This window comes from Rhinolophus sinicus, linkage group LG15 (genome assembly GCF_036562045.2).
Source record: "Rhinolophus sinicus isolate RSC01 linkage group LG15, ASM3656204v1, whole genome shotgun sequence".
Classification (NCBI taxonomy): Eukaryota; Metazoa; Chordata; class Mammalia; order Chiroptera; family Rhinolophidae; genus Rhinolophus; species Rhinolophus sinicus.
The window spans coordinates 1,818,417-1,831,358 of record NC_133764.1 but is presented as its reverse complement, the minus strand read 5'-3'; the positions used below and the strand labels follow the sequence as shown (position 1 = coordinate 1,831,358).

Genomic DNA, 12,942 nt, shown 5'->3' with positions numbered 1-12,942 from the left:
CTCGTGCATAGTGCTCTTCTAGGCCCCTGGAAATGGAATCCAAAGCTATAAGACACGGACCATGTAAGACACAGACCTTATTTGTGTGGGTTTTATAATCTGGGGTGGGAGAAAAGACAATAATGGACAGAATGGTAAGTTTTCATTCATTCACTTGTTGTGTGCTTTTTGAGTACCTACCCTGAGCCAGGCACTGAAGGAGGCACTGCACCTGCAGCAGGAACCCGGATCCAGTCCTGCCCTCCTGTGCTTATAGTCTACGTAAGTTTTGGAGAGCAGCACAACGAAAGATCAAATACGACCATTCCGCCTCCTGAATATTTCCCAATTTCATTCCTTTCTCCCACTGACCCTGACCTTATTTTGGGTCCCCACCTTCTCTACTCTCTGGGCTATAGCAGTAGTTTCCTGATTGATCATGTTTCCAGTCTTCTGCCTCTGATTCGCTTTCCAGACCAACAGCCCTTATTTTTATCTAAAATAATCAGTTCATGGTTCCCCACTGCCCAGGCAACCCTGGTGTCGGCCTGTGCGGCCTGGAATCCTCACTTAGAGGGTCTATGTTCTGACCACAGGCAAGTTCTTTAAATGCTTTGAGCCTCGTGGGTGTTTTCTGTAAAATGGAGATAAAATAATGATGATGATGATGATGATGATGATAAACAACAGCAACACCTAACTCCCGAAGAGGCTGGCTCTAATCTGTCATACATGCTCATTTAGCGTATGCTAAGCCTCCACAAGCACCACTGATTTCATCCTCCCAATCACTCCCATTGCTTCTTACCCCCATCTCTCTGCACTACCCACCACCCAGTAATATCAAGGTCCTTGTATTCATGGACACACCCTTTACTTTCAAGGCCCTGAGCCTCTCCCCTGAGCTCCTTCTGTCTGGAATGCCTTCCCTCTACCTTTCCTGGATGGGTCTTACTCAGCTCAGGACTCAGCTCAGGCACTGCCTCCTCCAAGGAGCCATCCCTGAGGCTGCATACGCAGCAGGGTGCCCTTGTCTGCCTCCTGTTTCTGTCCCCACTTGCTCCAGTGTGGGCTCCTTCCGGGCAGGCTTGAATCAAATGCTTCTGTAAACCCCCAGCTGTGGACCCTCCTGTTCAGGGCAGGTGCTAGATGTGTCCACTGACTTGAGCAGGACAGCCACGCAATTTCTTAAGGGAAGTGCCCATGGAGTTGGCCTTGAGGCATGGGTAGAGCTTTTAAAAATTATTTTAAAACTAGTTGTGCATGCAACAGAACCAAATCCAAAGGGAACAAAAGGGCTTACAGTGAAAATTAAAAGTAGGTCACCTCTCAACCACCCAGCTCCGCTCCCCAGAGGCCACCATTGGTATCAGTGTCTGGATAGTCTATGCAGTCAAGAGTTGTGTGTCTTCCCTGCTACACACACACACTTTTTTATTTTGCAAAAATTTAAACTAACAGAAAAATCGCAATAGTACAATAAACACCCTTTGCCTGGATTCACAAATTAACATTTTTGCCACATTATGCTAGCTATTTTACAAGCATTATATCATGTAATCCTCACAACAAGCATACCATGCCAATTGTGTAGAGGAGGTAACTGAGGCAGTAGGCAGCTGGAGAGACTTCCTTCAGCTCCCTTTGGAGGAAAGCATTTTCTTACCCTAAGTACAAATCCACCTCCCTGGGATATTCACCAGATGATCAGTGAAAAAGTAAACAGCTCTGGAAGCATTTGCTTCTTCTCCTAGAACCTTCCCATTTCCTAAGCAACAGCTGCTGTTGCTGCCTCTAACACATGCTTCAATGTCACCTCTTCTGAGACGGCTGAGTTAGCTCACCCCCCTGTTTAAAGTTGTTGACTCCTGGCTGCCAGCAGGATGACATTTACATGCCTGAGCTTGGAATCCAAGCTCTGGGTAATGTGGCCCTTATGAGTCTTTATACCTCTTGCTCCTTTCTCTCCTACCTCCACCTCCAACTCCAGACTCTCTCAACCTCTCACCATCTGCTTAAATTTCCCCACCTCCTTGAAGCCCACCCTCTTTTCCCAAAGAGTGCATTCCCTCATTTTTGGGCTCCTGAATCTTCTGCCTGTGCCTCGTTTACATTCTTCTCCAGGTGGCCTTTTGGCCAGGAGAGTGGACAGTGGAAGATTGGAGTGACAGACAGCTCGGCTGTTCCTAGGCGAGCACCCTGCACCAATCAATCGGGGGTCTGAGCCTTAATTTCCTCAAGCACATACTGGGGGAAAGAATGCCTAGCTCAGTGTCTGGCATAGAGTCAGCCTTCACTAATCCCATAACAGAACTGACAGGTCTTCCAGACTGATCTCTTCGTCATCCCTTGAAACCTAACCTCTTTCTCAACTTCTCTGCGCCTCTGTTTCCTCATGTGTAAAATGGGATGATAATGGAGAGGCTGTGAAACTTTAATGAGATAATGCATATCAAGCACTTGGAACAGTATCTAGCCTTTACTAATAATTTTGACTATGATTTCTTCGATGGGCGCTGGCATATAGTAGGTGTTAAATTAATCCGCTCCAGGCTGGGCTGGGCGTCCAGATGGGCGCGGGAAAACGAGGTTGGAAGTGTGAGGTTTGCAGAGAGCCCGCCGGGAGGTCGGCTCCGCCCCTTCCCCCGCAGGTCCCCGCCCCCGCCCGAGCCTTGGCAGCTGTCAGGACCCGGCTGGCCTCCGCGCCAGTCCACCAAACCTGAACGTCCCATCCTGGAGCCTCCACCTTCCTTCGCCTACGCAAGTTACCTTACGCCCGGGTGCTCTTTGTTCCCGCCCCCGGTTTCCATTGGCCGACGGGTTTCTTTGTTAGCTGGAGCGCGCTGCTGCCATTGGTGAGCAGGGCCGCCGATCGCGTTTGGGGCGCGGCCCCGCCCCGCGCGCTGCCCCTCTCCCTCCCTCCTCCCGCTCACCCGTCCGGGCATCCGCCCGCCCGCCCCGCCCCGGGAGTGCGCGAGGCCCTCGGCTACCATTTGCTGCGGCCGCGGGGCGCGGAGGGCAGCGGCGGCGGGGACCGACTGCGGGGACCCGCAGCGACCCGGCGCCTGAAGGACGGGCCCGAGCGCGGGGAGGCAGCGGGCCCGGGAGGCCGCGTCCATGGGCCCGCGGCGGCCGGGTGGCGGCTGTGCGGGCAGGCGGCAGGGACCGTGCGCTCTGTGAGGGCCCCGGCCCGGGGCCCGGCGCGAAGGTGCCTGGGCGCGCCGTGCAGCGCAGCCCCGTCGTGTGAGGGAAGGCCCGGGCCGCATCCCGGCGCCCGCCAGGCCGCCCTGCCCGCCGGGGGAGCGCCCCGGCCTGCGTCCGCGGCCCGGCTGTGAGGCGGCGGCCGGCGGGGGATGCCGCGGCGCCCGCGCTGAGCCCGGCCTGCGCCTCCCGGGCCCGCCGTGCATGGTGCTGCCGCCGCGCCAGCCGCCGTCCGCCCCTCAGCGCGCGCCGGGCCGGGCCGCTGGGCCTCGCCGCCGCCGCGCCGACCATGTCGGCGGCCAAGGAGAACCCGTGCAGGAAATTCCAGGCCAACATCTTCAACAAGAGCAAGTGTCAGAACTGCTTCAAACCCCGCGAGTCTCATCTGCTCAACGACGAGGACTTGACGCAGGTGAGCGGGGGTGGGGTGGGGTCCCCATCGGGCTGAGAGTTCTCGGGCCCTCGGACGCCCCTCTAGGTGTTGCGAGGAGGCGACCGAGGCGAGCGAGGGCCTCGCAGGGGACGCCGGCCGCCTCCCCCCGGTCTGACGCCCGTGAGACCACAGTCCTGCTGTTGGAAAAGAGAGCGGACGTTGCCCGTTCCCGAGGCGGGAGGGGGTGGGGGTGCATCCGAAGGCTTCTGGGCAAAATAAAAACAGCAGAAAAATTGTGCGTGAGACCTCGGGGGCGGGGGGAGGTAAGAGGAGTGCGGGAAGTGTATTGATAGATTCGCGACAAAGGGAAAATTCTCAAGTATGCCGAAAAATAACATCCTTTCCCATTCCCATGGCCCCGTCGTGTGATTCATGCTTTTTGGGTGACTCAAAGATGCCTGGATTTTCTTAGTAGGAACAAAGCGCTTAGGGATTTCTTGCTGCTTCTCAGGACCCACTCCAGTGTCTCCTAGGACCAGACACAGGCTTGTCCACTCAGAGTGGCCAAGGGAGCAGGACTGGCTGGGGGGGCGGTGGGCTTCCCACCTGCCCTCTTTCTAAACCATTGTCACTGTCAGTGGCTGGAGAGGTGAGGGGTCCTGCAGTCTGGGGAGGAGGGTCTTGCTTGTAAACTTCCGCTGGAGGACCTCTGGTTGATGGGAGAGCTGGGGGTCTCCGCCCACTTCCCACCCAGCTCTCCTGTCACTTGGCGAGGAATGAGGACACCTGTGGGTCCTGGGGAAAATGGGTTGGTTCCCTTCTCCCTGTCTTATCTGTCAAATGAGGGCTGTAGGATAGTTGAGTGTCTCCCAAACCTGTATCAGTTACAGTCTTTAAAAATGCAGAGTCCTGGGGCCCCATCCCTGGAGTGATTTAGGAGGTGAGGCAATTTGTATTGGTAACAACAGCTTCCTAAGAAGTTGGGCTGTAGTCCCCACTGGCCTTTGGGTACCTTGCACTGGTTGCTCTCTGAGCTCCCAGTGTTCTTGGATTCTCTGGAACGCTGGGAGGGCTTTGGGACATGCACATTCCTTGGATTTCCTGACCCAGCCTTGTGTACATCCCCTTGGGATGTGTGTGGCCCTCCTTGACGTCTCCCCCAGTCTCAGTCCTCTTCAGAGCTCTCTGTCATCCCCCTGAACCAGGCCAGGGGAGCTCCCTTCACATTCCAGTGCACGGTGACCTAGTTGTAGCCACTCCTTTTTCAGAAGAACCCCTTAGAATTGCAAACAGTGCTTTGAAGTGTACCGGCCGGCCAGGCTGTTTCTAATGCTACTTAAGTGCTGACTGGGTTTGACTTGTTTACATGACAGACAAGGGAGTAGGGTGGCAGAGCAGGGGTTATGGCCTGGGACACGGTGCCTTCTTCTGAGGTCAGGTTCCCAACAGCCAGGAAAAGACTCCTTTCATCTACAACCAAAAGCTTAACCAAACACTCAAGGCTGCAGAGTCGTAGGGCCAGGTCAGCTTGGCAAGGGTAGAACTCAGTTTCCTGCTAAGGTGTTCTGGGGTGTAGGGTGGGCTTTTAGGGGAGATTCCCTGTCTCTCCTGGATGCCGTTTTCTGCTAAGCAGTTTATGTGGTGATGAGGGTCCTAGACCAGGAGTCAGGAGACCGTGCTCCTAGTCTTGGCTGTCACTTTCAGCTGTGTGACCTTGAACAAGTACCTTTGCCTCTGTAGAGTTTCATCTCGTTTTCTATAAATTAGGAGTAGGGATTCCTGGCTTACCTCCCTCACCAGGCTGTTGTGAAAAGCAAAGAATAATGCCTTATTAGACTTGCCCCCCCACCCCCCCCGATTAAAACCAAACGAAAAAACACGTACAGAATAGTACACTTTGACTTAGGAAATTCCTGAGCTTGGCAAGTGTTCTTCTGAGAAAGTTTCCTGGTTATTCCAGGCAACTGCCAAAATTGCTAAATTGAGTACTCACACTTCACAGGGTCTGTTTTCTGATTCTTAAGCTTAGATAAACTAGAATGGAATCTGCATATTTGAGTTGAATCTGTTCAAAATTTTTATTTAAAAACATTTAAAACTTGTTGATTATTGAGTCAAAGAGGTGGGGTCGCAAATTTAAAGTACTTTCCTCTGTCACTGTATTGACAGTTGAAGTGTGGGTTTTGAAACAGGCCTGAGTCCTCCAGGGCACCAATGGAATGGTAGTTTCTGAAATAATGAGGGGGGTTATTTGTGCTGGGAGAGACTAGGCCAGCCTGCTACCTCCTGGGATCTTTCAGGAAGAAACTGCTCTTGAAAAGAGAAGGAGGGAAGCTCAGGGCTGTTGCCAGCGGCCTGAGCTGCTGCTCTCTGCATCCGGCCCTCCCCCAGCCCTACTCTCATCCTCATGGCTCCTTTAGGAAACCTCAGCCAAGCGGTTCCCATCAGTCTCCCCCAAGTCCCTGCTTCCTGCTGCCCTTCCCAGCCCTGAGCTTATTTTAGACGGTCCAGGCTGGAAGATAGATCAGCGATTATTGAAGCCACCCCCTCTGTAAGAGGAAAGGACACCGACACTAGTGAGGCAGTGAGACTGGCTTTTGCCCCGGGATGTCATCGTCCCAGAGGCAGACATTTCTCTGAGTTTTCCGACTGGAGCTTATTTCCTCAGCTGTGGGCTTGGTTTTTCCCCTCGAGAGGTACGGAAACCTTCCAGGGACCTGCATTGGAGCATCAGACCTGGAAGGCGCTGAAGGTCAGCTAAACGACCTGTACCCGGGAGAAGACCGTACCCCAGAGAAGGCAGCAGTGTGCCCCATGCAGGGACACAGGCTTCTTCATCCACTGTTCTTTGCTCATATCAAGGGCCTGCAGTGGCCAGCCCGTAAGCACACGGTCAGGAGTCATGTCGAGGATGGTTCTGTTGGAGAAGGCGCCTGGGAGGGCGGGCTGTGGGTATCCCCCTGGGGAGCTTGAGATTGCCGGCTGGGACCAGACGAGTTCTTTCCTGTCTCCTTGCCCCTGGAATTCAGAATGATCCAGGACAAGTAACAAGTGACACTTCATTGCTGGTCACGCCACCCTCCAGTCCAGCCTGTCCACAGGGTGATGTTTATCCTTCAGTGCTTCTCTGCATTTCTTTACACACAGTTAAAACCTTTTCTAACCTAAACTGTATGTGTGCATTTACAACATTTGTTTTTCTGGTTAGTGACAGGTCTTACAGCTCTTTTCGTGGTGTTACATTTAGATATACCGAAATCATTTGGTACAGCGTACCCTCAGAGATGGGCCATCGTTTAACCATTCCCTTATTGATTGACAGCAAGCTTACTTCTGGGTTTTGCTGTTACAAACAGTGAATGCTTCAGCGAACAGCTCCCTAAATGCTTTTGGGTGTTTGTGTGCCTGCATGAATGCAAGTATTTCTCTGGGGGCAAATACCTAAAAAAGAATAACTGGTTGACATCAAGTGCATTAAGTTTTTTTACAGATATCACCAAATTGCCTTCCTAAAATGGCTGTGTCATGTCATTGCCAGGATTGGATGTTATCAGATGATTTCATTCTTTAATAATTTCCCTAATTACCAGTGAGGTTAAGCTGCTTTTTGTAATATTTATTGAATATTTTTGGGTGTGTGTGTACATTGCCAGTTTGTATAATCTGCTCATTTTTTATTGGGTTAATTCCTCTGCCCCTCCGGTCCCACGCCCCTGTGGATTTGTAGGAGATTTCTGTATGTACTCTAGCTTGGGGTACACACACTTTTCCCCTAAAAGGCCAGATTGTAAATATTTTAGCCTCGTAGGCCATATGACCTTTGTGGCTACGATGCAGCTTTGCTGTTTTAGCTCAAAAGCTGCTCTGCATAGCTGCTGAAGACTATACATAAACTAGTGGGACAGGACTGTTTCCAATAAAACTTTATTTACAAAAGCATGCGGCTGTCAGGATTTGGCCTGGGAGCCATAGTTTGCCTACTCCTGCTCGAGATGCTAATCTGCACCTGTCATAGCGCAGGTATTTTCTCCCAGGTGTCACTTACCTTTTAATGTGATATACGGTCATTTATCTTTATCATGTCGTAGTTTTAAGTCAAATCTCTATGTTTTTCATTATAGTTTCTGGTTTTAATCTCGTGCTTACAAAGTTCTTCTTTCCAAGATTATAAAATAATCTCTCATATTTGCTTAGTTCTTTTATAGTTATTTTTATGGTTAGTTTCTTAATCCATCAGATTTGTGTTTTAGGAAAATAATTTGGCTGAAGGCAGAAACTCTAATAGAGCAGCTTGAAGTGCTCCAGGTAAATGACAGTGAGGGTCTTCACCAGACAGTGCTGGCCTGGAGGGCGGGAGGGCTCGGTGGACACTGGGGACAGGCTAGTGGGTAGAACTACCTTTGCTAGACTAAGAATAATAGACTTGGAGTAGATTCAGTGGTGCGGGTGGGGGTGGGGAGGAGCCAACAGTAATATGGTAAGTTTCACCTTGTGGAATCCACGCGGGCCCACGCAGGCAGCAGGTGGTCAGAGCTGGAGGGCAGGTAAGGGCCAAGGGAGGAATTGTCACGTCACAGGAATGAATGCAGTTACTCGGGAGGCTGTGGAGACTGAAATGAGAAGATGGGGAGCAGATGGTGGTGGGAGGTGAATTGGAGGGCTTGGTGGTTCGTGGTAGCAGCAGCCTGGAACCTGGGGTTCTTGGCTTCCAGGTTCTCTTCCCGGCGTCAGTGTGGGTTTCCAGGGCGCTTGGTGGGTAGGAACCTGATGTTATGTCTCATTCTCCCGCCAACCGGTGCAACTTGAGGCATCACTTCTTATCACTGCATCCGGACTTGAGTTCTACTGCTGTTTCGTTGTGGGACTTTAGTTGGGTTGTTTTCCTTCCTCAGGCCTGGATTTTCCCGGTTGCAGAATGAGGAGATTGCTTTTGATCTCCCCCAGGGCTCTTCCTGGCCTCCTCCGTCTCCTCTCAGACCTCTGGCTGTGCCGTACCCCACTGCAGGGCTGCTGGGGCCTTGGGGGAGGGACCCCAGACATAGAGGTGGGCGTGCCAGGACTGGGGCCCTGTGAATTATTTCACTAACTTTCCTTCTGTGCCTGTGACACTCTTAGAAGCTCCAAAGTATGGAATTTCTTTATTTGATTTAGCATTTATTTCAGAAGTGATGAGATTGCATGCCCACCTTTTTAGAAGATTTATAATTTATGCTCAGATTGGTAGATTATTTGGCAGGAGGTGTGTCGTAATCCCAGACGTTACAAATGAGCAAGAAGCTCATGAAAAGATGACCAGCATCATTAGTCATGAGGGAGATGCAAATGGAAACCACAGTGAAATACCACTTCACACCACCAGGAAGAGTATGATAAAAACAGGAAAGTATTAAGTGTTGGTGAGGATGGGGCGAAGTTGGTCCCCACTTGCATTGCTCATGGGAATGTAAAATGGTACAGCCACTGTGAAAAGCAGTTTTGGTCAGTTCCCCAAAAGAATTACTGTATGACCCAGTAATTGCACTCCTAGCACACACCCAGGAGAATTGGAAACGGGTGTTCAAAGCCTTTGCTGCATGTGCTCACAACAGCGCTGTTCACAGTCGCCGAAAGGTGGCAACAACGCAAGTGTCCGTCAGTGAACGGATGGTGGTGTGTCCATCCATTGGAATGTTACCCGGTTATGAAAAGGAGTGAGTACTGAGACGGGCTCCAGCATGACTGACCCTCAGAAACGTGACGTCAAGTGTGAGAGTCAGCCACAACGTCATCTGCTGTATGTTTCCGCTTATATGAAGTATCCCGAGTAGGTGAATCCATAGAAGCAGAAAGCAGATTAGTGGTTGTCAGGATTCTGGGGGAGGGTGGAATGAGGAGAACCTGCTAATGGGAGCGGGGTTCTAGTTCGGGGGAGATGAAATGTTCTAAAGCTAGATGGAGATGCTGGTTGCATAACCTCGTGAAGGTACTAAACTCCACTGAATCGTTCAGTTGAAAATGGTTAATTTTATGTCATGTGAATTTTACCTCAAAAAGAATGTGCAAGAATCAATCTCTTTTTTCTCTCTCTCTCTCCCTCTCTCCCCCTCCCTCCCTCCCTCCCTCCATCCCTCCCTCCCTCCCTCTCTCCCTCTCTCCCTCCCCCCAAACCTGCCCTCTGCTCCTTGTGACATTGGGAGTGAATATCTGATTTTTTTCTAGGGTCTAGATCAGGGATTAGCAAATTTTAGTAAGTGCTGGATGGTAAGTATTTTAGGCTTTGTAGTCCAACAGGCTAAATCAAGGAGTTTATATAGGTATTTACATAACCATTTAGAAATATAAAAGTCATTCTTGATTTGGGGCCTTACAGAAGCAGCCGGTGTGCTGGATTTGACCCCCCAAGCATGGCTTGCCAATCCCTGGGTTAGACCAGCCCTGTCCAATGGAACTGCCGTGTGAGCCACATGTGTAATTTAAATTTTTCTAGTTTCCATGTTCAAAAAGTAGAAAGAATTAGGTGAAGTTAATTTTAATTATATTTTACTTAACCTGACGTATCCAAAATATTAGTTCAACATGTGAAGAAGTTCTCTGCAGTTATACCGTTGCACCTGTCAGTCCAAACTAGTCCCTATCCAAGGGCTCTATAGCCACGCGTGGCCGGTGCCCACGGTGTAAGATGGGGCAATTCTGGCTGCAGCAGCCGGGCCCACAGCTGGGCCCTTGAGGCCCTGTGGGGAGGCTGTGGATTTGTCTCCTCCTTGGGGGTATTGTACAGGAGTTGCATTAGGATTCCTGGAGTAGTTCTCTCTTTACTCCTGTTTGTAGCCCCCTTGGTGTCTTTTTGCCAACTCCTAGGGGTTCTTTCTTTGAATGTTACCTCTTCTTTGGTGATTCTTTGTAGTGTGGTTGAGAGCTCTGCGGCTCTGATCCCCACTCCCTGTCCAGGGCCAAGATGACCTGTCCTGTGGGGAGTGAGCGACAGCGTGGGGGGCAGCTGGCGTGCCCCTCCAGGCTCAGTGCTGGGTCTGCTGACCACCTCTGACACAGCCCTTTGTCCTGGCCGAGTGTTTTGCAGCTGTATCCTAGTTGTTTTTCCCCTGCATTTTAGCCTGCTACTTGACCTTTCTCTCCGAATTCTTTCTCCCTTGCTACACAGAAGGACTACAATGGAAGACCTATGTTCTATTCTTGGCACAAACTGCAGGGTGACCCAGGAAGGTCACTTATGTTCTCTGCGCCTCGGTTTCCTGCCTGTAAAGCGGGTGACCATATTCTACTTACAGGGAGTGGTGTGCTAAAGGAGGGTGCCGGTCAGGCCTGTGGAGGTCCCTGAACCCCCTTTGTGGTCATTAATATCCCAGGAAGCTCGCGTAGGACCTCTCCTGTGGAGAACAGCCTTTGTTTGTGCTGTCTCCTGATTACTAGGACCCTGCTCGGCTGAAATAAAGACATTTGACTTGGAATGTTTATCTGTAAATTGTTCCCAAGCTGCCATTTAGTCTTGAAAGAGAGGAGAAAGCATTGCAACCAGGGAAAAAAGACACAGGGAAGTAACTTCTCCTGTGACATCCTAATGCTGTGTGGGAGGGGGGGTGGGGAGACGTGTGAAGAACGCTGGATGCTAATTTGGAAGCTTTCAACCTGAGAAAACAGACTTTTCTTTTATCCTTGGAAACTCACTATCCAACCCTTGCTTTTCCCATCTGAAGTGACACAGTTGGGCCAGGTCAGTGGTTTTCAAACTTCCATTAAATCTAGGAGCCTTTACTCAAACGTATCTCGTATGAAATGCTATGTATGAAACAGAAAAAGCAACAGTTCTGGGGACCTGGGATCGGAGCCGGGAGCTTGGCCTCTTGGCCACCTCTGCTTCCCAGCCCTGGGGCCGGCCTCCGGTCACTCCCTAGATTTTGTGGTTCTTTCAGTTTTAGCAGTTGAGGTTTCTGTGAAATCCTTCAAGGTAGTTTCACAGCTGCCCTGGGGCAGGACCCTGAATGCTCAGCCCCGCTACCCCCATCATGTTATCACTTCCTTTGGGGGTGAGGGAGCCAGTGGGTTGATTCGCTGGCGTTTTGTGTCTGTAGACTGGAACTGGAATCTTCCAAACCACTCACTGGTTTTCTCCGTCAGGGTCATCCTAGTTCACGTGAAACCACAGCCTGGTTTTTGCCTGGAGCCTGTAACCCTCTGGCTTCTTCCTCCCCTTGAGCTCAGTTTGGAATTTGCATGTTGCACTGGCCAGAGGCCTGCTGCCCGCCCGTCTGTGGGGCAGGAGCACTGAGAGTGAGTGGGTGGTCCTGTCGGGTCCCCCGCGCCTCCGCTGCACTGAATCATGGGTCCGGACCATGATCTCATTCTGCCCGGAAAGCTGGGGAGGAGAGCAGGGCTGGTGGCAGCATGGCCACTGGTAGAAGAGGGGACATGGGGTTTCAGAGGGGTTGGGTGGCCTGCCCAAGGTCCCAGAGCTGCCTGGCGATGGGCTGTGATACAGAACTGGCTTCCACAAGCGTTCTGCTCCAGTCTCCGTGTGGCAGCAGCTGTGCCCCCTCTCCATGGGAAGGCCACTTGGATTTGTAAGCTTGGTACTGTTTCTGTAGGAGGCTGCGGTATTGCAAAACAGATCAACCTGTTTCATGGACTTCGAGTCCCCAGCCGTCGGAGGAAGGGCCGCAGGTGCTGGGGGGTCCCCCGCCATTAAGCAAGTGAGGGGTTGCCTGCCCCCAGTTAGGTCCAGAGACGTTCAGTGACCTGCTGAAGTCACAGGAAGCCCAGTGGGGTTTTCCGAAGTCCTGTTCGGCCTCCTTGTCTGGTGACAAGTGTTAACATTTGCTGTCAAAAACAGGGCCTTACCCTGAGCTGGATTCCTTCGTTGCTGGGGTGTGTGGGGTGTGGGTGGGGAGGGCGGTGGAGCAGGACACGTGCAGGTCCTCACGCAGGTCCCACGTCCCCACGCAGGCGACTGGGCTGGCCTGTGGCCGCAATCAAACCTTTGGCGTAGCCCCGAATAGGAAGCACTGTTTTCCCTTGAAAAAAGAATTTGGATTCAGGAAACAGTGTGTTCTTGGTCTCCGTAGGTCCCCAAGCACAGATTTTAACAGGCTCCCTGGTGCACCTTCAGACCTGGCCTCCGGGCCCATAGCTGCAGGGCCGGGGAGGGAGCCGCTGCTGGGAAGCCCCGTTGGACCAGAGAAAAAGCCGGCGTCTCCTGGGGCTCTGGGTGCCGCTCGGGCTGCTGAGCCACCTGGGGTTGGGGTGTTCATTTGTCCTCTGCTTGGGGACCCGCTCTGACCTAGAAATACGGCACAGTTCCACTTTTCATTTAAAATGTGCTCAGGTAAGGGAATAGAATGGGGGAGCACTTGCAGCTCAGATTTGGGTTCACGTCCTGGTTCCAGTTTAATGCTGAT

General features: G+C 51.8%; 1 protein-coding gene across 9 annotated transcripts in view; it reads left to right on the top strand.

The window, feature by feature from the left end:
* The first annotated feature begins 2,904 nt into the window (after positions 1-2,904).
* Positions 2,905-12,942, top strand: part of MPRIP (myosin phosphatase Rho interacting protein) — a 133,506-nt gene continuing 123,468 nt past the window's right edge. For 3 of the 9 annotated variants that reach the window (XM_074320834.1, XM_074320835.1, XM_074320836.1), the window contains exon 1: positions 2,906-3,592. In XM_074320834.1, the coding sequence (XP_074176935.1) occupies positions 3,470-3,592 (123 nt within the window). In that variant the 5' untranslated portion in view covers positions 2,906-3,469. Of the gene's footprint in view, positions 3,593-12,942 lie in introns of all 9 variants that reach the window. The other 6 variants (XM_074320840.1, XM_074320833.1, XM_019715956.2 and 3 more) reach the window with 4 other exon arrangements.